This window comes from Thunnus albacares, chromosome 16 (genome assembly GCF_914725855.1).
Source record: "Thunnus albacares chromosome 16, fThuAlb1.1, whole genome shotgun sequence".
Lineage (NCBI taxonomy): Eukaryota > Metazoa > Chordata > Actinopteri > Scombriformes > Scombridae > Thunnus > Thunnus albacares.
In genome coordinates this window covers 8,833,799-8,859,056 of record NC_058121.1, presented here as the reverse complement: position 1 = coordinate 8,859,056, position 25,258 = coordinate 8,833,799, and the positions used below count along the sequence as shown (strand labels likewise).

At 38.6% G+C, this 25,258-nt stretch overlaps 1 protein-coding gene across 2 annotated transcripts in view; it reads left to right on the top strand.

The window, feature by feature from the left end:
- The first annotated feature begins 22 nt into the window (after positions 1 to 22).
- Positions 23 to 25,258, top strand: part of rngtt (RNA guanylyltransferase and 5'-phosphatase) — a 92,618-nt gene continuing 67,382 nt past the window's right edge. Inside the window, exons 1-8 of one of the 2 annotated variants that reach the window (XM_044376760.1) lie at positions 23 to 282; positions 2,442 to 2,551; positions 2,649 to 2,752; positions 2,861 to 2,949; positions 7,169 to 7,244; positions 9,970 to 10,219; positions 13,223 to 13,332; positions 15,183 to 15,284. In XM_044376760.1, coding sequence (XP_044232695.1) covers positions 270 to 282; positions 2,442 to 2,551; positions 2,649 to 2,752; positions 2,861 to 2,949; positions 7,169 to 7,244; positions 9,970 to 10,219; positions 13,223 to 13,332; positions 15,183 to 15,284 — 854 coding nt within the window. In that variant the 5' untranslated portion in view covers positions 23 to 269. Of the gene's footprint in view, positions 587 to 2,441; positions 2,552 to 2,648; positions 2,753 to 2,860; positions 2,950 to 7,168; positions 7,245 to 9,969; positions 10,220 to 13,222; positions 13,333 to 15,182; positions 15,285 to 25,258 lie in introns of both variants that reach the window. The other variant, XM_044376759.1, reaches the window with a different exon arrangement.

Sequence of the window (25,258 nt, the reverse complement as noted above, 5' to 3'; positions counted from 1 at the left end):
TTTTAAAACCCATAAATAAATGTTCTGCGATCATGTGTCCAAACGGATTTTGTAGTTTGGTGTCCTTTCTCGTATGTACCTGCAGGTGACAGTATTACGCAGGATGCCGTCTAAACTACAGACATTAACAACCAGAAGAAGAAGGCTAGCTAGTTTAGCCCCAGCTAGCTAGCTCGTTTTGCGACTGCTACGTTAATGACGTTATGCTAGCTACTTGCTAACAATCTGGACGTACGGAAAGCTGACCAAAATATAACTTCATATCTGAGATGCTGTTCTGCTGTGAGTCATAACAACATATGTTTCGTGTAGATGTCTGCCGGCCCGTCAGGAGGTTGATCGGGCTCAAACTTAGTGGATGATTGTCCTGAATTAGTATCCAGAGGGCCTTGAGTCCGCGGTGCTCGAGTGAGCGACAGCCAGGGATTACCGCGACCTCACCGGGTGACCATCCAGCCACACGGGTAGCGAGGTTTTAACTATTACCAGTGATTCACTGCACCGAAACCTCTCCCCCTGAACATGTCACACACCGGACCCCCTCCTCGATGGCGGAATTGCCCCAGAAGAGGACAACCTGTGGCCGGTGAGAGAAAGAAAACACAACGATAGATTAACAAGCTTCATTCACGCTGCTAATGCTACTAGCTACGTAGTGGGAGTCTTGTGTTTATCGCACAGCATGCTGGCAGTAGTGGAAACGTTATGACCCGCTTTTTAATTTGCTAAACGTTCTGATATAACAAGCATTCACGTAGCTATTTTGGGTCATTTTCAGTCACACATAAATGCCAGGTTAGCATCACAACACTGTCAAGTTAACGAGCAGTGTAGTCCTAATTAATATTATTTTATTTAAAGAAGTGATGGTTGGTGTGAAATTGACTTCCGATTTGACTAGATGTTACTAACGAACTATAGGAGCTCAAACGTTTTAAAGAGTGTGTACGTTTTTTAGTTGTAGCGAGGCCAACTTAATTTGCCAGTTTTCTGAATGAAGTTTGTAATGGTTCGCGCTTGTTTAGCTAACGTGGCACCTGTGGCTAACGCTCTGTCAACATTCAACTCTCTGTAGACATGCGTGTTTTCCCCTCGCTAATAATTCTAATTTAATTATTTGTGGGCTGTGTTTCGTTCATTTATTTCCCATTTTTAGAAAATATATTTGAAAACAGTCACGGGGTTGGGCTGGCTCCGTTGTCGATCACGTGTCAAAACAAACCGAAGCGATAGCGTGGTTGTGCTTCACTTTAAGATGCTATGCAGTGTGGTGGTCGTTATCCATGAAAGGACAGGTTCATAATTTTTCAAGTCTGTCTTAAAACAACAGTCAGGAGCCCAAATGAACATTGAAATTGTTTTTTCTTGCTGTAATCATTCCTCATGCCCACACTGATCATTAGAATATCCTTCATAATGCACATACAATGTAAGTGATGGGGCCAAAATCCACAGTCCTCCTTCTGTGCAAAAACGTATTTAAAAGTTTATCTGAAGCAAATACGACGCTTCAGCATCCAATTTAGTCAAATCAAGTAGATATCTTTCAATGTTAGTCTTTTTTGTGCCAAAGTCCCTCTTTCTGTTATTCCACCACAGCTCAACAGGGAAACACTGTCTGAGGAAACACAAAGAGGGAATTTGATGCTAAAAAGACTGTAAATGTGGCAGATATCCACTTGATATGACTAACTCAGACTTCACATCAACTTTTAAATGCATTTTTGCACGAAATGACTGATTTTGTCCCCCATCACTTTAGTTGAAAGCACATTTTAAGGTGATCTTTTAACAGACAGTATGAACAGGAGGAATGATTACAGCAAGAAAAACCTCTTTCAGTGTTCATATAGGCGCCTGACAGTTGTTTTAAGACACACTTGAAAAATTGTGAAACTCTCCTTTTAAAGCATTACTTGCTTGCCAGGCCCATCTCCACACCAGGTTTGCTTTGTATCAGTGCACAAGTGTGGTCAGATATTGAATTTCAAATCACAGCTGGAGGTGGTGGCACTTTAAAATGTTACAGTGACATATAGCAGTAGTCAGCGCACATGGATGGGTCCAGATTAATTAACTGACTGATTTCTATATGCCAACAATTCAATTTGTGTCTCTTTTACGCTTTATTTAACACCTCCACAGCATGTACTTTCTCCTTGGTTCTCACTTAGCTGATGCACTGTTTTTTAAAACCATGGACAAGGGATTCATCAAAATATTTAGATTTGATTTGGTATGACAAAGTGTGATTAATGGGATGATTTATGACACAGTTTCTCAGTGATATATCACACCATGTATTGCAGGAATAAAGTAATTAAACTAACAATCAGCAGGAAATGAACCCATTTATCAGTCGTCTTGCTTGGATCCTCCTTCAAGCGTAGATGTTTTGATACTTGAACACCATTGATTCATTATGTGTAATTGTCCTCTAGGTAAATTCCTGCCAATGAAAACAATGTTGGGTCCCAGATATGATGACCAAGTTGCAGAGGAGAACAGATTTCACCCGAGCATGCTGTCAAACTACTTAAAAAGTCTAAAAGTAAGTACCCTCATGAAGACTGAAATACTGTGCCGATTGAGTGATATATTGACATTGAAAAATCCATGACATGAAATATCATTTTGTCTTCCTCCAGGTGAAAATGGGTTTGCTTGTGGATTTGACGAACACGACTCGCTTTTATGACCGCAACGACATTGAAAAAGACGGCATAAAATATTTGAAGCTTCAGTGTAAAGGGTATGAGTAATTTAACTGTCCTGAGCTAAACAAATTGTCCTCATTCAGTTTTCTTGTAGTTCATTCAGTTGTAACATACCAAGACTAATGTCATTCTCTTTGTTTTAGACATGGAGAATGCCCATCAAAAGAGACGACCGGGATGTTTATCAGGTTCTGTGAACACTTTATAGAGAAGAATCCTACAGAATTAATAGGTAAGGAGCCCTTGGTTTAAAAGTTAGATTCAATCGATAACAGATTATGTGTTTGACTTATTGCAGATCATTTGTATTTTCATTTTGCTTCATTTCAGTTCCTCCTTTTTCACTGATTCAATAGTCAGAAATACTTATATGACTGTGAGCCTGTTTTAAAATCATGTATCATGTGGAATTTACAGAGATATGAGAAGCAGTAGGATCAAAACTATTGTTACTTTTAATGTGTTCTATGATTTCGTATCTTAAGTACAGTACACTACAGGAAACAATCCCGCCATTGCACTATTTTATCAAAGAATTAGACCCGTCTATGAAAACGTATACTGGGCCAGATGATTAGTTTCAGAGAATTTTTCCCATAAAAGAGTGAGCAAGCTGTCGGATACTAAAGCATAATATTTCTGACTTTAATCTTTCTTTAAAAAATAGATTTAGAAGCAGAGATCTAGTAATATTTAGTGAAGTAGCAGAGAATAATAGATTTTAAACATTTTTCCCTTGGATGGCCAAAGTTGTTCAGTGAAAGAAAATGATTGGATCAGTGTGTCATACAGTGTAATGTCAGTAGTTAAGCTTTTGGAACAATGGTACCCCGTCTGTCTGTCTGTCTGTGTGTGTTTTTAAGAAAGATGACATGACCTCTCCTCACAGAAGATCTATTAAAAGTAGAGTTTCAAGAAGTGTAAAAACAGATGTTGCTCAGACTGTTTGGAAAAGCTTTTCCCAAGCAGTATCTAATTTTGATTTTGTTAATGTCAGTGTTTTTCCAGCCTACAGTTTTGACTCCTTAAACACTGAAGCTCCTATTTATTCCTCTCAGTATGTTGCATCTGCTTCATTTCTAAATACATAAAACTGTCTCTCTCATTTTGCAATAGACTGATGTTAAACTGCCCTGAGGCGTGTTGAGCTTCTCTGAGGGTTTTCTTACTGTGTGACCCTCACATTGCTTTATGTGCTTGCTTACTCTGTAGTTGAGTACACAGTGAGCATATTATTTGAAGATATTATGTCCCAGGAGTAGTTTTGATGTGACGGTAATTGTGTAGTTGTGCAGTTTCTGGCAGCTATTTTTAAAATGTTGGTCAGCTTGTCCCTTGCAAAATATTTTCCCGGAGGCTTAATAACTCAGAACAGACACAGAACAGGCAGGCGGGACAGCAGAGGAGGGTCATCTATCAGGGCAGTATTATGCCTGTTGGCCATACTCATGTTTTTATATAATTTACTTGTTCAAAATAAGTGCTTTTATCGGTAATTTGTTGGCATTATTCATGTGATAGTTTAAATGGGCTGTAAAGTCTTCTTAAAGTCTTCTTTAAAATAACTTAATTTCTCTTTTTATTCTCTTTTGTTCCACACGTTGCACCCAGATTTAATTAAACCTTGACCTAATGCTATTCTGTCTTTACTTCAGTAATACATCATAAATGTTGTACATTTAATCAAAATATAAATTCATATAGTCTCTATCATTTTGTAGTTTGCGCGTAACATATTTTTAAACTTACTTGGGTATCGAGGTGTAATTTAAACTATATTTGAGTGTCAGAGTTCATTCTTGTCTTTGGGAAATCTCTGAAAAAAGCTTGTAAGTTGACCTTGAAGTAATATTTTTGTGTCAAAGCTACATTTACGACCAGTCACAAAGTGCAGGACTAGACCGGCCTATTAGTAGCGTTACCCGACGTGTCCAACAGAGAGCAGACTTTCTCTAAAAATGGACAGGTCCAAAAGCCAGTGAGGTTTCATGTTTTATTTGAAAACACACACACACACACACTCTTCTTTTCAGTAGGCATCTTTCATGTTCACACAGTTACACTCTTCACAGCTTTTCAGAACAACCAATCACAGAATAGTTCCATATAGCAGCTGGAGGCTCGATGTCCTCCTCAAGGTTTGCAGGTTTGGTATCATAGTGAAAGACGGGGAGGGTATTTCCACATTTCCATATTTGCATGGCTCTCAACGTCCTTTTGAAAAAGCAGCATCTTTAGCGTGCAGGTCGTTATTTTGTTGGTTTTATAAATGTGTAGGTTATATAAGTGTGTAGGCGTTTTACATGAGAAACAACACTCATCTCCCGGTGAACAAATTGATCTTTAGTTGAAAAGACATCTAGGCGTCAAGGCTAAAAGCTGACTAAATACGTTTGTTTTAAAAGTGAAAAGTGTGTAGATGTTGTCTCAACTGTGTTATATTAATCACATGGAAATACTGGGGTAATGGGCGCAGGTTACATAACTTCATATATCAGTCTGTGTTTACTTTTATTCTGCATTGCTGACACATAAAATAAAAATAATTTGGGCCATAAACATTGCTCAACAGGCTGATTGCTCAATGTTGACTCTCTACTGTTTGTGTGTGTGTGTAAATAGTTTCCATTCGAGCTGTAACTACCAATTATTTTCATTCCATATCAATTCATTATTATGTTAATTTTCTCTATTAATCAATTGGGCGTTTGGTCCAGAAATGTCAGAAAATGGTGAAAAATGACAAGCCTTAGATGCAACCTAAAATGTCTTGTTTTGTCCCATCCAACAGTCCACAACACAAACATATTCAGTTAACTATTATAGAGAACTAAAGAAATCAAATAATATTCACATTTGAGGAGCAGGAATAAGAGAATTTGTGATTTTTTTTTTTTTTTTTTTTTTCTTGAACGATTAATCAACTAATTGTTGCAGCTCTAGTTTCCATCACAGCTGGGAGATGTATCTCAAAAGTGAACCATCCCACGTATTCAACTCCGACTGTGACTTTAATTGACAATGTTTATGGAATATTAATGATTTTGGGAAAACGTGATTATTTTTGTTTTTGAGATAATTGTGGCAGTGTCAGATATATGTTGTGTATACAAATTAGTTGTCTACACATGTAGTTTTTTGGATAATCGCTCTAATACGACCTCATTCAAGGTTTTGGGGTGTTTTTTTTCTACTTATTTTTTTAGCAGCTTCCCGTCATTTCCATTTCAGTTCAAAATAATGGTTAGAAATAATATTTTACTGCCTAAAGGCATCCTGGGAGACGTTACCAAACACACATTGATATTGAAGTTGCACTTTCACAGCAGTGACAGCAGGGTGCTCTCTTACACTTCACTCTAGCATCTTATAATCCTGCTCAGATCTGCTCTTACCTACTAACTGCTGCTTGTCTCTTAACTCAAATTTGCTCGAACATCAGAGCAGAATGTGTGAATGTCATCTCAGCAATGTCCTGTCTTCTGCCAGCTGGTGATTAGGCTTTGTTGTCTCTATGGTACTCATGTCCAAATTAGACAGTTGGACTGATAAATGTGATCCCCCATCTTCTGACGTTCATTTCATCTTCATTAGTGCTTGACGTTGCCAGGCGAACTTTCAATACCGGGGAAATATGAGAGTCAGAAGGTTTTGTTTTGTGCAGTTTGAACCCTGCTGTGTACCTGCTGAAGAACGCTTGTTCGTGACAAGGTTGCTTGCTCTGTTACAGAATTAGTTGGACATTGTTGTATTTTTTATAGATGAACATTTTTGCTCTTGATTGAAATGGTGAACAAATATGACTGAACTCATCAGGGGGCTACTTGTGCCTTCAAGAAAGCTTTTTTTTTTTTCTCCCCTGAAATTCAATTTCAGCTTAACAGACAAGTCCAATTCACTTCAAAACAAAGCCTACAATTTCTTTCTGTTTTTTGTTTGTTCCTGTGCCCTTTTCATCCTCTTTTTTTTCCCCTCTCCCTGAATGTTTCATCTGTCTCTGATTCTCTTCTGTGTGTACTGGTGTCAGACTGATATTTGATGTGGGTGTTTTAAAGGCAGGATCGCCCTCTGACGAGAGAGGGATCAGCCTGTGAGTCTTTTGAGTGTGTGTGTGATTTGATGCCCCTGCTCAAAACATAGACTCAGCCTCAGTACATCTCAAAGAACACTGATGTTACTGATATGAGATGGGAACACATTGGGATAAGATTGTGCCAAACCACAGGGCTATTGACATAATGACGCCTCTCACATTATGCTACATAAAATTGATTGCGTGAAGGCGTCGAGCAGATATAGGGCGGAAGATGGATTGGTGTGATGTGTTGGCTTTAAGCATATTCTCCTAGTGCGCTTCTAAAATTGGTAAATGCCTTTTAATATGAATGTAAATTTAAAGTGAGACTCTGAGTTTTTTGATTTCTGTGCTGCCTCTTTCTTTTCTCCCGAAGGTGTTCACTGCACGCATGGCTTCAATCGGACAGGCTTTCTGATATGTGCATACCTGGTGGAGAAGATGGACTGGAGGTAAGGTCTGACCCCCTTCGATCACTCAAACTGCTGGGGGTGCAGTTTCGTTCCACAGTGTTTGAGTAGACGTTTTGCATGACAACACCAACCAAATGCGTCATTACTCTGGTTTAAAAAAAAAAACATCCCTGTCCTGTCGGTCTGTTTTTAGCTGATAATCTTTGTCTTCTCATGATAGTTTCTGTTTGTTTGATGGCACGAGAAGTTGCGCTGTCAGTACTAATCAACACGGGCTAAACAAAGAAGCTGGCTAGTTAGCAGTGACTTAGCTCATCACCCCACGACAGAGATGTTTGAATAATTTACAACTGTTGAGCAGAGGGGGATGAGGATGTGTCTTTAGTCAGAGGTGGAGCAGCAGTCTGAGGGAGCAAAATCCCTGGAAGCCGCTGTAGACATGTAGGCTGGATAAAACCATCCCACCGCCCACCACTTCCTGTGTAATGAATATTCTTGGGGCATTAAATTCATCCTGTATCATGTGTTGCAAGATATTTCCATTCCCCCCTAGGAAACCTTTGTCTATGTCTCATTTCATAGTTCTGGCCAATCCGAGCCTTGCTATAGTGCAGAATTTTAAAGACCTTGGTGTTTATCTTGACACTCACCTCACTTTTGAAGAGCATATCCAGAGACTAATAAAAGACTTGGAAAAGAAAATGTATGTTCGCAATCAGATCAGGCCATATCTCACGCTTTCTGTTTCTAGCACATATTTTCATGCCGTCATACTTTGAAAAATGTCCCACTGTCTCCCAATTTGGTCTCGTACTACCTCAGAACTTACTGAACCAACAGCTAGATTCTACAATAGAGCTTATAAAATCCATCTTAAACTTTCTCCTTGAACACATCATTGTGTAGTACATTCGCAATCTAAATTATTAAATTTTCATATTTATACAGTACTTAGCAGTATTAATTTGTACTATCAACTATATTATCACCATCTCCCATCTTCACTTTGTTCTATTTTGCCAAGACATAACTCCATAAGACTTGGAAGAATAACCAGAGCTATTACAAATGAACCCAATACCTGCTTTTAATAACAACTATGGTTTAAAAGATAATTTTTCTGTATATTTGGAACAAAATCTCACATCACATCAGAAATTCTCTCTCTTTTTTACAATTTAAACATTTACAGATATTTCCTTCTTCTGAATCAAAATTGTAACTACTTATGTCTCAATAATCTACCTTATTGTTCCCTCGGAATTTATATTTTTACTGCTTTTGTCCTCACTGTGGGTGAACAGGAAACCTGCTGGAAAACCGATTCTAAACTGAGTCAGTCCCACAGCTGCTAATGGTTCTACATTGCTCTGCTGTTTTTTCCTGCTAAAAATAAAATAATGAAATGAAAAAATATGACTATCAAATGGTTCACACGGGTATTTTTTTTGTTTGTTTATACAGTATATGGCTAGTCATGACTCATGAGTTATGATTAGGTCTGCAGCTAGCGATTATTTTCATTATTGATTAATTTGCTGGTTAGTTAATTAGTTGATTGTTTGATCCATAAAGTGTCAGAAAACAGTGAAAAATGCCCATCCATTCCTAGAGTCTGAGGTAATGTCTTCAAATTACTTGTCTTGTTTGACCAACAGTCCAAAATCTTAAAGTCCAACTGAAATTAAATGGCTTTTTGTCTATTACAGCATACTGTACATATGTGCTCTGTAAATCACTTGTCCTGTGTTCTCAAAGACAAAATCATAAACCAAAATGGCGAAATTTATATTTTAAATTCTTTGATTTCATCATTGTGCCCCCTAACTTTACATTATTTTTATTAACTGCAGTTCCATCATCCACTTACATAGCCAGAGTCTTTCTTTCGATACAGCAAATCAAATCATGCATAAAGCGATTACGAGGTGTTCTATCATAGGCAGAACAGACGGTCACACTGAGCCTGACAGCATCCTGCTACACAACACAAGAGCCACAGACTCTGAACAACAACCCACATGAGCTTTCCTGCCAAAGTCTCCTTCTTATCTAACTTACAAACATGAACATGTCTTATCCTGCACTTTAGCTTAGTTGAATGAGCCACAAAACAAACATTGGGGAAACGTCCACTGCTAACTGATGTTAGCGGTGCAGGCTAGATAGCTAATTATCTCCTCAGCTGCAGCACGTCACTTCAGGCCAGTTAGATGCTGGTTTGTTCATTCTCTTCAAAATCCCTGTTAACAACACACTGTCTGTCCATGACTCGTAGCTACAGCAGTTTGTTTATTCTGTTCCGTACGGTGTAGCACTGTTAGCCCGCCGGCTAACGTCAATCAAACCCCCAACACGCCCGACCAGCCGGCTGAGAGAGAAAGCTTCACTCTAAAAATACAAAACTATTAACAATACATTTAAGAGACATGTTGACATTATTTTTGACTGCAAAGAGAGATGATTAAATGTAATTTCAGTTGGACTCTTCAACTTATTCAATTTACCATAATGTAAGCTAATGAGTATCAATGTATTTGCTGGTTAATTTTGGTGACTGATACTTACAGCTCAAGTTATGACAGTGATAAACCAATTAAATGAGAAATTGAGTAAATCACAAATACACCTATATAATGCATAAATATGACCCCCTTATATGAAGTTTTAGTCAACATAAAAGTTAAAAGTTTGGTCATCATAACAGTATAAAAAATAACCCTTTTTAAAAGACGCCCTCTTTGTGTTTTCTGGCTCTTATCAGCGTTGAGGCAGCTGTGGCTGCTTTCGGCCAGGCCCGTGCCCCTGGGATCTACAAGGGAGACTACCTCAAAGAGCTTTTCCGTCGCTATGGTGATGAGGAGGACGCACCCGCTGCCCCCGCGCTGCCTGAGTGGTGCTTCGACGACGATGACGGGGACGTGGACGACGACGGTAACGCAGTTGGCCAGGAGTCGGGGCCCAGCTCCTCTGGGTCAGCGCCTGGCAAACGAAAGAAAGAGAAGCTAAAACTGGTAAGACTCGTGGAGAGCTCCAGGAAATGGACTGTTAAGTAGAAAATCTCTTGGTCCCTCTCTGCATGACATGGATCTCAAGCAGAGTGATGTAGAGTCTATAGCGAGGCCTCCCTTCCAAGCGATGAGAGTCTTCAATTATATGTACAAATTCAGAGAGATATGCCACTTTCCATCTTCTCAGCTGCTGGGAAAGGTATAATTTTGATTAAATAAAAGCTGTCTCCCTGTCTTCATGTAAAGCTTTAATCAGTGCAGTTTGGTGAAATTAGAAGCGTTGAATAATCTCAAGTTGCATGTAATTAGGTTTGCTCCTGCCTACATTAAGCCAGTGCTCTCATCCAGTAAAAGAAGCCTAAATTCAAATGGTCTCACCAACATTACAAGCAGTTAGTGTAGAGGCAACAGAAAGGCAAAAGCAGCAGAGGTCAGACAGTGGAAAACAAATAAAGAAATGGATCTGATAGTGCGACACGTGTACTAATTACAGTCACATCCAAATACAAGCTCGTGATATTTATTTATTAGTGTCAGTGCACAGAGTTTACTGAAAACCTGAATCAAGGCAAATCTAATTGTTCATAATGTGATGCAGCAGACAGGTGGAGAGGGAAGAAGCCAGAGGAGAGAGCAGCAGACTGCATTACTTCACTGCCATTAAGGAGTACCGTCTCTTGGTTGAGTGGCCTGCTCCAGAGTCAGACTGGTAGGCGGTCAATTGGCTGTTATGAGAAGAAACGTCATAAAATGTGCTTAGATGAAACACTTTTTTTTGAGTTTTGACATGAAAAGTATAATCACTGCTTAGCCACTTTGGATAGCACACATACTGAGACTTAGTTTATGTTGTGATCTCTGAAACAAAGAGAAAAATTTGACCCATCATTCATCCTCCATCCTCAGCGAGGGAGATGCAGTCAAAGGAATCAGATTCCTGTCTCTCATGGACTTGTGTGCACTCTGCTTTAATATGGTCAAACCATTAAAATATATAGCTCAATATGACCATCCATCAGCTGAGATTGCACAGTGCCCCCAGTTAGGGTAATTTAATATTATTATGTATAAACATTCAGCAGAATCATATTGTAGTGATGTGATCTTATCGTGTTGTCATTCCACAAATGTATGTTATCAATTTGTTCATGAAATGTCAAAACATAGAGTAACAACCTAACAAGGGTTAGGATTATGGGGTTAGGGGTTAGAAAACATAGTGAGATGGTTTCTCAGAGCCCAAGATCTTCAAATGTTTGGTTTTGTTTGACCAACAGTCCAAAACACAAATATATTCAATTTTCTATCATACGTGACAAAGAAAAATGGAAACCAGTAAATGTTGGGCTTTTTTAATTAAAAAAATGACTTAAACTTTACTAGTATATACTGTTCAGGTCAAATTTGAGCCATTCTTTGAACCATTCTTTTAGCTTGAAATCTTATGACTTTTCCTAAAGTGACCCAGAATATACAAAATACTGGAAAAAGGGAAACACTTATTATTCATAGAAGATGTTCCGGGGTTGGATTTAACCCCGTATTAATTACAAAATTCAAGAGTCACCATTCAAAAATGTTTTTTTTACATTTACAACTGTTGAGCATTACACGCTCAATAACATTAATTGAAATCATTATAGCTGTCATATCCTCCTGTTTTAGATAACATGGGACCATAATATAGTGTGAATGTTTTTTTTTCTCCATAAATAGCGTAACCTGTAGAATAACAGTCTCTCTGCTCTCTGAAAGCTTAATTAATGATCAATCACTCATTTTTAATGACTGATTTTTGGTTCAGAAGTTTGGTATACAGACTAATTATGATGGGATCCTGTGAAGAGTAAAAACATGAAGAGTATGCAATGGCTGAATAAGATTTCATTAAATTGAGTAATTATTCAACCAGCTAATTGTTCCAGCTCTAATCAAAACTAATGATTTGGTGTAAGATGTAATCACAACTAACAAAACTAGTCATTGAAATCTGGTGTAATGCATAACAGTAGAAAACAGTCCATTGCTTTGTCTACATGTCTACATGTTCCACCATGATATGTATTGATTTTGGAAAATATTACAATTAATATCATAAGGATTTCAATCATATTTCCTCACCCTTGTTCTCAGTGCATTTTATTATCCTAGGCTTTCAAATTTAACCAGTTGTTGATTAATACAGTATGCACCTTGTGTTTTAAAGACTGAGACACACACTTTTAGATGGTATTAGTGTGGCTGTTTGGTGCTACCAAAGTTCAAATGACACTGTTCTCACCCCTTCAAGCAAACAAGGTAAACTGGTGTAAATGAGTCAATATGTGAACAAGCAGTAGCCCCACAGTCATTTACACCTAAACCCCCGCTAGACTGAAAGATGGAGAATGAAATTCATAAGACCATTATTGGGCTTTCCTTCCCACCGCCACCATTCATACTCAAAACATATGCACTAATGGTTCTTGGGGTGACACATATTATCATACATTATCTGTTTCTGTTCTAATTGGCATATATTATCATATTATACTCATTCCTAAGACTCATCTGGTGATAATGAGAGGGAAAATGTCATGTCAGAAGATAAATAAGTACGATTAGGAAATGCAGGGAACGAGCAAGAATTCTCTTTTGAAAAAAGTGAGTGCTACAGATGTCGTCTCTGTGGCACAAGATATGAGCTGATTCCTGTAGAAACAGGAGGACGGGAGGTTAAGATAGCGAGGAGGCAGTAAAGTCCAGTTTCTTGGTAGTTGAAGCAGAGGAGCAGGTTTTATGAAGTGGAAATGGCTTGTAAAGTGCAGAGGTCAAAAGGAAAGCTGGATTCATGATATTCCAACCCGTTGTCTATGCACACGGTGACCCAAAAAAGCAAAGAAGCAGCTGTTTTGGAAAAGTTTCAACTGTATGGAGAAGTTTGGGGGTTTTTTGTATGTGTAGGAGGGTATGAGTGTTTGTTCATTTTCCAACCTTCTGTTTTCTTTCTGTATTTTTTCCTCCTAGGGTGCCGTATTCCTTGAAGGCATCTCGGTGAAAGGTGTCACACAGATCACCACACAACCCAAGCTAGGCGAGGTCCAGAGAATGTGTCAGCAGATGGCCGAGTGGGAAAAGTAAGAACCCCCCCCTTTGCCCTCCTCGTACCCCTTTGGGAAACTGCGTGTGCACACATATGTGGGTGTACTGTGCCGTGTTGTGAGTGACTCATTTGTCTTAAATCACCTTTTTTTTTTTTTTTTTTTTTTTTTTTTTTAGATCTTGACACTTTCAGACAGGCGAGAGAGTCAGAAATAGATTTTTTTTTTCATGAGAAATGCTGCTGCAGCTTTTTTAATGACGTTGCAGAGAGTCCACTCTACTGTCGTGTCCAGTGTCACAGCAGAAGAAACAGTCCACACTGCTTCTTCTACCACCTGCTGTTTCCACTGTTACTGTTTAGTTGTTATACCCGTGCGTGTGCTTGTATCTAATAATATAACATGGTCCAAATGTAGTTATGAATGTAGTATTTGCTCTGGATGTCTGTATGTGTTTAGAACAGGAATTAGCTGTTGTGCCCCACTTTGTGGTACCTTGTGCATTCCTTTAAGGTCCATGCCATCCGATGTCTCCCACGCATGTTTACCTCCTACCACAAAACAAACATACTGTCGAAGAGGTGTTTTAATGAGCTCATCCTTCATTATGTGTACCTTTATGATTGCCAGTAAGGATGCCCACTGATGCAGAGGTGTTGATTTTATTTTTCGGGCCCATATGTATAAAACTTTTTTAGTGGTCTTAAGAATGGTCCTAAACTTTAACTTGAATAACGAAGTAATGTTTAGTAAAGTCCAAGCGTGATTCATAAGTACAGTGACTCCTAAGAGCCATAATTTTAATATCACGTATCAACATTCAAGGGACTTATATTATGATGCAGGGCAGGGCAATATGGGCCAAAAAACAATCTCTCTCTTTTCCAAGCTGGGGGTCAATTCACATTTTTATTTTTTTTTTCCTACAAAAATGCTAGAAAATGAAAACAAAATAATAAAATAGTAAAATAATATTTTTAGGTACTTAGGTACCTAAGCACCTTTAGGTACTTAAACTGTAAGACAGTTGAGCAAGAATAGTAAAAGACTTCCATAGCTGATTACCATGCTGATGAAAGCTATCACTGCCTGATAAATCTCTGTGTTTAATTCAACATACTGCTCAACCTAATATGATCTTTTCATGTTATCATTCTGAATTTGTTCAATGAAAAGTAAAAAAATTAAGAAATAATGCCCATCACAATTCTCAGAGCCCAAGAGGACATCTTAAGATATCTTGTTTTGTCCAATCAACAGTCCTCAACCCAAAGATAATCAAGTTGATATCTTGATATTTATCATAATAAATATAGAAAAGCAACAAATCTTTACATATGCAAAGCTGTAATCAGCAATTTTTTGGCAATTTTGCTGAAAAAATGATTGAAACAATTAATTAATTATCAAATATAACAAATACATTGTCAAAGAGGTGTTTTATGAGCTCATCCATTCAGTGTCTCATACATGGTACCAGCCAGTATTCTCCAGAGGTCATATATGAGGGCTGCAGTCATTACAGCTTATTACACACCTTGTCATAATTACCCATCATTCATGCATGAAGACAGCTTATTTATTTCCCTCAACAGTTATACTGACAATGTCAATAAATTATATTTGGGATAGTGTTCATAAAAATCTGATATTAGTTTCAGAGGAATATAGTAACCATTTTATGTGATAGTCATCTTTTATGCATAGGATTTCTTTGAATTGTGATGCACTTCAGAGCAACATTTTACTCTGAACTGTTTACTACCTATTGGCCCTGGTGTGCATGCATTGGTGAGGGTTGGGCATTTATTGGATTACCATTGGAGGTCATAGTTGTGGGGGTCACTGATCAAATGTCATTCATTGTCTGTTCATTTCTGTTGCAGATCTGGCTTTCCTGGTGCGCAGCCTGTATCCATGGATAGACAAAACCTTCGTTTCCTGGAGCAGAATCCATACAAAGTCAGCTGGAAAGCTGATGGCACACGGTGGGTCTATTGTTCATGGATCTTCTTTACAATAAGTGACTAGTTGTCCACCTATGTCAATACAGGTATCGCTCTTTGTGTCTCTGTCTGGAGTGATTGGCCTCTCTTCCCATTCACTAGGCTCCCGTGACAGTCAATACAAGGAGCTGTATGCGTCAGAGGTGTTAATTTACCTTCCTGGCTTGTTAGTGAAGATAAGGAGAAATACTAACATGACTTCGGTGTCTTGTTAGGGTTTAATTACTGTAACTTCATATAGCTAATCAACCTGAATGGTCATTGTACAGATTTGGAGATGTGGACATTATAATTGTAAATCGTCTTCACTGATGTAGCCACAGGCTGAACAGGCCGACTGCGTCCAATCTTCCCCATGTAGACTAAGATATGCAGCAAGGCTATTTTTCCTGTCACATATCTGAGTGAATTTGTTGTTTTCTCTCGTTTTAGGCCTCTGTTGCCAGAAGCTAGTGCAGAGGGGAAAGGGGGTTTCAGTATTCTAGTAGTCTGCTATAAAGCACTGTCTATCCTGTTGGTGTGCTGGTGAATATTTAATGACTGCAGTCAATTTCAGAATTTTACATATCAGTGCTTTAATTTCCTGTAAGAGCGAGACCAGCAGAGTACAGATTTGGCACCTGACCAAGATTCTACTTACGTGTGTAATAGACTGCTGTCATCTGCAAATACTTGAAAGTGCTGTTAAAAAGTTTTGCTCTTCAATTGATATAGAGAGTATAACTGAGCTCATCCTCCCCTGCCCCAAGCACCTTCCTTCCTCTTTCACCCTATTTTCCCTCTAGCTACTCTAAGAGTAGTGATTCCTAATATCTTAAATCATGGTAAACGGAGAGATGCAGAGAGAGACACAATGTGCTAGGTATGAGTCATCACTGAACCGTAGGATATATCCTACGCTGAGAATATGATGAACATGGGCACTGTAGTTCATTTTGAGTCAATGCACCGTTCATTCACTAGTGTATCAAATATGTACTAAAAATGGCCTCCATGAGATGCATTATTTACTCCTGTTTGTGTAGCGTTTGATAAAAAGTACAGTTAGTTTAAAAAATGATGTATTCTTTTTTCTTTTTTTTTTTAAATCAAGGACAATGGCTTGCTGTCTTTGTAGAGCTTAAATGAGCACTGGCTCTGTTTATAGGCCATCTGTGTCACAACTAGTCCCACCCATCAGAATAATTTAGAGTGTCGTCTCACTAGAACATATTGTGCTTGAGTCTAATTGAAGGAGACTAATTATCTGAAGTGTAACTCAATCAGTGTTGTGTGTGTGTGTGTGTGTGTGCTGTATTAAAAAAAGTGAGGGACTTTTGCACCTGATACAGTCAGTGATTTCATACAGTACCTTCGCTTCCTTGGACCCTGACGCTCTCTCTTGAAAACTCCACAGTTGCCAGCAGATTTGAATTAAACATCAAAACATTTTTCATTATCATACACCATGTTAGTTCCACCCTAACACATGCAACCTTTTCCTGCCAGTCACTGTACCACTGAAATTACTTTTCGAACAACTGGGGGACCATATGAGAGTGGAAGCATTTGAGTTGTTGTAATTCAGTTGTTGATAGAACTGCAACAAATCACACAAACATCGAGTAAGGAGTAACCACTATAGAAATTTTTCTAGAAGTGTAATACAAGGCTGTGCCCTATCTTTTCATAAAGAAATATGTTCCCCAACTCCTGATAGAATATCTGCAAGTTCTTGCAAGTTTGCTGATGCTCCGCTACATAAAGTTTGTGTGTGTGTGCAACCTCAGAAACTCAACCTCTGCATATTTACTGTACATGGCAAAGGTTTGATTTCTCTCTTTTCTTTGATTCTCTTTGTTTCCCCTTTGTCAGTATGGTGCCAGTCCTCCTGTTGGTGTGTCTGCTGCTTCGTTGTATGTCTTAACTGACAGCAGTGTTTTTTTCATGATAATTCTTTCAATACTTTGGGAAATTGATATGCAAGCTATACAGTATTCAGGAATTTGCAGAAAAGATGGATGTAGTGTTGTGATGTGGATCTGTGGTCTGCATGAGGGAAAGCTTACATTTATAGGTACATGTGAAGGACAGCCTGTTTGGATGCTGTCGGTCTGATATTACTTATTTCTACTGAGCTGAGGAATTGATCACAGTTCTTATTTGTGCCTCGCCTGAACCACTATGCGGCTAAATTAATCCAGCAAACAGTCACACCTTTCATCCAAGTTTGGCTTTTCTGTGAAATTGAATTTGCACAAAAGAGAGAATGATGAGAGACAGTTTGGTGAAGTAAAACATCCAATCGATTTGAAATTCCACAGGTGTGTGTGTCTGCATTACATGGGGGATAATACCTCGGATTGATGGACAACAAACCCCGGCATTAAAGCCAAAACAGGGAGGAAGTGTGCTCTCTTTGGTATCCACTGAACGTAAAATCTCTCCAATGATGAAAAAGCTGTAATATATGTGAAGGGCTTTCAATGAATCAGATAAGATTAATGTGTTTTGATGTTGTGTACATTTACTGATTCTGATTACTGATTGCAGCTGTGCAGTGTGATCTTACTTGTTATTCCTGCCATGACTTGCGTGGACTGTGCAGAGAATTTCTAATTAAGTGTCCTACTCTCTAGCCAGTGGCATTTTAAGACCAGAAATGGATTTTTAATAGGAAATTTGTCTCTTCAAGGTGGTCCAGAAAGATGTTCTCTTTGCATGTTGCCAGAGGTCCTCGCTTGAGTATTACATATTCTAAATCCCTCCAGCTTTCTTTTGTTACTTAGGGAAACTTTCTTATCTTAACCATTCTAATGCAAGTCATTTTTACTTCCAAAGTGAGTAATTTCCTTTTTGATTTCATACAAATCTTTTTTTTTTTTTACAAGTTAAATGAGCAAAAACGTTCATTTTCAACTACGTCTAACGCTCTGACAGAGTTCCTCACAGCCTCACCTGGATGATTCCCCGCACACCTGCCGTCTCTTCTAATGTCTAACGCATCAAGAATTATGACTTCCTTGCTCAGTAGAACAGTAACAGGCAATATGGTGACAGAGTATCACAGAAAGCCCACTAACCTAAAAATATTATGCAGCCATCCCTGACGCACAGACAAGTCACACAGTGGGAAAAAAAAACTGTCACCGCGTGTTATCTGCCAAGGAGGTGGCTTCTAATGGGCTTTGGAAAGGACAGCAAAATCAGTGGATTTGCCAAGAGGGGAAACATAGGCTGAGTTGGGATTTTAATCGTCTTGTTGTAGAGCCTTCTGTCATGGCTAGATTGGTTTGTGCCCCAGAGAGGAAGAGGAGGGAAAGGGACCAATTATGTCCTTGGGATTTTCAACAAACAATGCTGCTCAACTTGGGCTTGATTAGAAGAAATTGGACTGAAGAAAGACTTTGTTAAATTTCTCCTCGAAGTCATCTCCTATCCGTAAAACTACAACTTCACTCGTTCATTTAAAATGAGTCATCGATAATCAAGTGTTCGACGTGCCTGATCTTTTGAGTAAAAAGAGTTTGACACAGTAGCTGTCTGTCTGTTGGCAGGTTATTTTAAAATAATTACTACATGTCTTTCACCGTTTCTGTTGGTTATTTTCTTGATTTTATTATTACTGATATCTACATCCCTGCTTAGTAGACATCTCATACACCATATTGTAGTAAAATCCTTCCCCTCAGGTAAATATTCTTACTAAAACTTTGGGCTGTTTATTGCAGCTTTGTGCATTTGTGACTCCAAATTATAGCCTACAAACACGGAAATTGTGTAACAGGGAACTACATACACTTGTTAACAGGTGCACCTGCTCTGTAATGATTTATGCCAAAGATACCACTGGGAAGCTGTAATGTGGTTAAGCTGAGCCTTGTCTTGATGAGGAACAAACTCAGAGGCTGTTGAGCAGACAGTTTGTACATCTCCATATCCATTTTTTTTTGTATTTGTGATTCTTTATTAGCAGAAAACTGGCAGATAAATGGACTTAAAGCTTCTTTTTAGTGTTTTTTTTTAATCTTTTTTTGTCTTGTTCAATGCTCTATCTCTCACAAGAATACTTGTCAGATGTTAACCTAAGGTTCTTCCATTTACACATGGAAGTCCACATGGGCTTAAGTCAGAGTTGCTTTTGGCAAATTGGGTGAATTAGCAGGCGTCTTCATTAGTAGGGATGGGACATGTTTCCTCTGCTGCAGTGATTTGTGATATGACCTGGCTGATAAGACAAATGTAGTTTTCTTGCCAACTCTTACAAAACTCCAGTGTGTTTTGGGATCCTTCTTTTATTGAACAAAGGTTTAAATGATTTAAAAACAGACTTTCAGGCAATGTACCCTCAAGTACGTCCATCATACCTCCCTGCTGCATTTTGTCTGGATGTAGCTTTTTCCAAACAAATGTCATAGCAGCACCGAGGAGAACAGAAGAATGTAGTAATGTAACGTGCCGTGTGTGGTTTGTTCTTTTCAACATCGGGTGTTGGTTCTTTTGGATTTAACTCTTAACTCTATTGTCTAAAGGAGAAGTCAACCTGGCCTCTTTGGACACAAGAGAGCAATCCTGCCCATTGACGCACCGCTAATGATGTGCAAAGCTGCTAGATTTGATCTAAGGCCTCCCCTGGAGCTCAGCTGCTGTCAGTCATGCCGCAGGAATAGTCTGGGAGAGCCGACACAATGGCCGTCTGTGCCTCATTAGGGTTAAAGTGCTCGAGGGACGGGGCCCGGGGATAAGGATAAAATCAGAGGCTCACAGCACCCATCAGAGGACAGGAGCGTAAAAGAGAGAGCAGGCGGGGAGGGACGCACACTTGTATGAATAAAGGGTCACATTAGAATATTTTCTGATGGTCATAAAAAAGGAATACAGTGGCTGCTGGTGCTATACCGTCAGAGTGGGAGAGAAAGAGATGAAGACGGCGAAACTGCGATGAAGAAGAGGACCGCTGGGAGTTATGCAGCACTAATGGTCTCCTCCTGGTCTCTTCTGAACATACTTGACAGTGTTAGCCATGGCTAACTGGCCAATTAGACAGCATAGTAACCGTTTCTGCTCAGCGCGGTCCTGTTGTGTCCTCGCTGGTTGACAGATCTTCTCTGTAGTGACACTTAAGTCTGTCTGTTTGATCTTCTCAGACATTGGTTCTTTTCAGGGATAAAAAGATAATATCCCTTTGCACAAGAGGACCTTCCTGTCTGTGGGAGTCATCATTTGCCTAAACTGAGCTATCCAGACATTTCCCATTCCCTTTCTTATCGAGCACAGTCTTCATCGCCTTTTAATGCTTTCATTGTGTGCCCACTCCCACCCTGAAAATGTAAACCTTCTGTAGCTATATCTGGCCATTCTTTCCTTTACCTCCCACATTTTTTTTTTGTTTTTCCTTTGCAGTTGCTGGAAGACTTTTGGATGACCCTGTTTTATGTCTTGGGGCTAGTGTTTTCTTGCTCTGTCCTGTTATGACTGGAGGAGGAGGAGGGTCAAGCTCATCCCTCTGAGCTCTCCACTCCTCTCTTTTAAATGAAGACGGTGTTGAGGGTTATGATTACCTCTTTCTTTGGCCAGCCTTCAACTATAATGGAAATAATGTTGGTAATGTCTAGCATCTCATTCGACCCCCCCCCCCCTCCCCCCTCCAAACTAAAAGCTAAAGTAGAAATGATCACCAGCTAAGTATAAGTAGGGCATTTATCAAAGATGAAGCTTTTTGTCATGCTGATGGTTTTCTTCTCTTCTCATCCCTACCCAACTTCACTTGGTTTCACAACAATAGCTACATATTCTCCTCTATTTTGAAAATTGGAGCTGTTAAGTTGGACTGAAAGTAGTAATTCCTTCGAAACTGGATAGTAATTTTACACCATGCTGTGCCTTAAGAATGATGGACATAGTAAAAAAGGACTGTATTCTCAATAAAATGCTCTCAATCTCAACAAATTATAAGGGGAATAAAAATCATTTATTTATTTATTTATGTTATTTCTTATATATGGAGTTTTTTTTTGTCATTTATGGATTTGAAATTCTGTTCAGTATTAGAAGCAACCATCTTTCCATCTAAGAATTCAGTTTGCAGCCTCATATTGAAATGTTACTGAAACAATCAATTAGCTGATCAACATATGATGCTTTTCTCTGTCATATGTGATAATAAACCAAATATTTCTGGTCAAATAAAGCAACAGTTTAGATTTTTATAGACCAAATGATTAATCGAGAAAATAACCAGATTAATCAATAATGAAAATAATCTTTAGTTGCAGCCGTAAGTTATACTATTTGCAAATATTCTTTATTGTTTTTCAACCATGATTTCTGTCAACCCTTTATTATCTGCTCACCCTGCTGTGGCTCAGTTTTTAAGCATGCTGCAATTTGGATTCATTAAGTAAAGTTGTCATTATTGTGATGCCACACTGGAGCTGAAACCATTTAATCAATTAGTCAATCGACCAAAAATTAACTGGCAACTATTTTCATATCAAATAATTGCTTAGGTTCTCTTTCAAGCTAAAATATAACACATTCTCTGGTTCCAGCTCGTCCAGCGTGAGGATTGTCTGCTTTTCTAATCAGTGTAAAATGAATAATTTTGGGTTTTGGACAAAACGACCAATTTGAAAATGTCAGCTGGGGTTTCTGGGATATTGTGATGAGCATTTTTCACAGTTTTCTGACATTTTATAGACTAAGGGATTAATTGCGTAATTGAGGAAAATTTTAGGCAAATAAATTGATAATGAAAACATCATTAGTTGCAGTTTTATACAACGGAAAAGCTGTTTATCTTTTTATACAACAGGCACAATTCTGCTTTCAGTGCTGAGTTCTGTCAGCTTGTGTAGTATTCTACATACATACACACACACACACACACGTTCTTGGCAGCTTGTCAAATTTCCCACTTTGAACCAGCTGGTATTGATGGCATATTTATTACATCTAATCCCTTTGTGATAATGATGGAGAATCACAGAGGTATGAGATATGCATAGCTTTGTCAGCAGGGAAGTCTTCTCAAATCCATCTGTGTCATCAGACTTTGTTTTACTGAAAGGTGTACTTCCCTTCAGCCTGACTTTGTACACCATTAATGCTTTTTGTCAATTTTCATGGCACAAATTCCCTAATATGTTAAAGTAGGAAGCTAATTAGCCTCCATGTTGAAGTGCATTGATTAGGATACTTAACCTTTCGAAACATAGAAGGACTGCGGTTGCTCATTAGTTCATCCTGCTTTATCCACCACTTGGTATTTTGTGTTAAAGAGCAGCAGGCAGACCGTAAAGTGTAATTGGGTTCGTAAGAGGTGTTTAATGAAGCTACCATAGTGTGTCCCCTAGGACTATTTTCATGGGGGTGGTAGACCCCCCAAAACTACTAGGGGATGGGTATCGTTAGGAGTTTTTCTTTCTTCTTTTTCATTATTATTTAATTTTTTGGGGGGCAGGGTTGAAAAGGTGTTTTAATAAATGACTCTTATTGGCTTTTTACTCTCAAAGCTTTTTATTGCACTAAATTATCAAGCATGGAGTTGTCATCAGCTCGAGTAAAACTTTATGTTTCACTTCACTTGCTTCACTGTTTCCACCTCTCTGCTCTGCTCGGGCGCTGCACCTCTCTCGGGGTTTCACTGCGCTCCTCATGTGAATAGAAGTTCTCTCTGAGTAAAAAAACGCCAGCCGCTCTATGGGTATTTATCATGCAATAAAATGAGGAGTCTACAGTTATGCTAGAAATTCTTAGCGAATGATGGCGCTAGATGCGAAGTCAGAGGATCACCACGATTCTTGAATGTTTGTACCAAATTTTATGGCAATTCATCTATCAGTTGTTTGAAATGTTTTTCTAAAAATGTGAACTTCATGGTAGCATTACATAAAAAATCAAGGAAGCACGAAAATGCATAAATGTCTGTACAGAATTGCACAACAATTCTGCCAACAGTTGTTGAGATGTGGACAAAAGACCAGCAGACCGACATTGCCATCTCTAGAGCTGTGCCTGAAAATGTCAAACATTTTCGACTTCCAGCTTCTCAAAAAATGAGGATGTGCTTGTTTTCTAGGTTTTATTGTACTGTAAACTGACTATTTCTGGATTTTACACTGTTTTGGACAAATGAAGCAATTTGGGTTCTGGGAAATTGTGATGAGGACTTTCCACTATTTTTTGACATCTTTTAGACTAAACAACTAATTGAAAACATCAAAATTGACTGATATATGTGAAACCCAATAAATAACAATGTTAACAAAGGAGTTGGGTGCTAATGCTCAATGGTGAATGCTCACTGCTGTTACTGTTTGGAGCTTTATACTGTAAATCAACAGAAAGGAAACAATGGTGTCTTTGTTTCTGGGTGTGACCCATCTTCTCAGCTCATCTTTGGGAACCAACAGAAGGGAGGATAAAAGATTTTGTCTGTTTATTGTCCCTCGTTTGAAATTGCCTATAGTGTCTGCCAACACAGTGATCATCCCACGACGTTGCTCAAACAGTAAACATTTGGTATGAATGCTTTGCTTACACTCGTGCTTCTCTGGATATTATATTTTATCACCAAGTCTGTATATTTGGCTACTTGAAACTACACATATTTGGTTGACAGTGGCTGTGATTACACGCAGGCTTCATTTCAACTTGTTTGATTAGAAATTGTTTGGCCCTTATTAATTATGACATTTCTTCATGTACGAACAAATAAACAAATTGACCTCATACAAATAAGTCATCTCTGGTAGTTTAAATTCACCCCAATCAGACCAAAACATCCCATTACACACCACATTTCAGGCACGTCTTTTCTCATTTGAATAGCTCATGCAGAGACGGATAATTGCTTGAAATCGTAATTGGGTTTAAAAATGATTTCATTGACTTTTTGTCCATATGGGGTGTTTATATTATAACAAATCAGCTCACGGAATGAGAGCTGGTAACAAGCTACTTTTAAAGCTCCCGCATCTAGAGAAGATTATACCTCAAAGTAGAACATTTTGAGTTCACCCCTGAAGTGTGCACTCATGCTATTTAATGATATTCCCCTCCTCCACTGTATCATTTCTCAAGAGTGTAGATGGAGAAATACAAGTTTAAGATGTAATGCGTAAGGGTGCTTGATGCTTGTGCTTCATGCTCCAGCAAACTGGCACACCTGTGAGTATCATGTAGAGGAAGAGTGGAGTCAAATTAATACCAGCCAGACTCTCATATCGGGGCCCACGCTGGTAAACTGGCCTATTTTGACAGCTATTTTAACAGTCTAACAGTCTCTGCTCTCAGGTTTTCAAATCTCCAAGTTGCTCATGGATAAAAAAGTAATTTTCCAGCAATATCCTGTCTTTGGAGTTTCTCTACTCTATTTAATATTCAACTTAATTTTTACCAAACCCAAAATAGGGAAGTATACAGGATGTGATTGCCAAAAAAAAACGGTAAAACTCCCAGTGTAATGCATTCTAATCCAATAATGACACAAGATACCACCTCAAGAATGACCATAAGAGTCTCAACAAAAAGTGAACATTCACATCTTAACAATAGTAGTGTAAAGTATATTGTAGAACTGTTGCATTGGATTGCATGTGTTTGGTCAAAGGGGTTTTTAAAGTTTTCCCCCTGCAGGAACTGAATTCGTGGACGACTGCAAATTATTTTTTTCTGTTTCTTGTTAACTTCGAAGTCTTTATCGCACCTGCAAAGGCTGGCCATGGATTAGCTACCCGCTCATGCAGACAAATCACCTAACCACTGGTGATGTATGCTATTTGAAGATAGAGTTAAGAAGTTTGTGTTGGTGCAATACAACCAAGGACAGCTGTAATAGAAAAGGGAATTCGTCGGCCCCAGATAGTTTAGTATTTCTGATGCTCAGTCTTGAAGTGAGAAAGTGGTGGTATGTGGAATTTAGAGTGTGCGAACCAAAACTTCTTAGATTTTAAAACCTACCTGCTTCAGTTTTG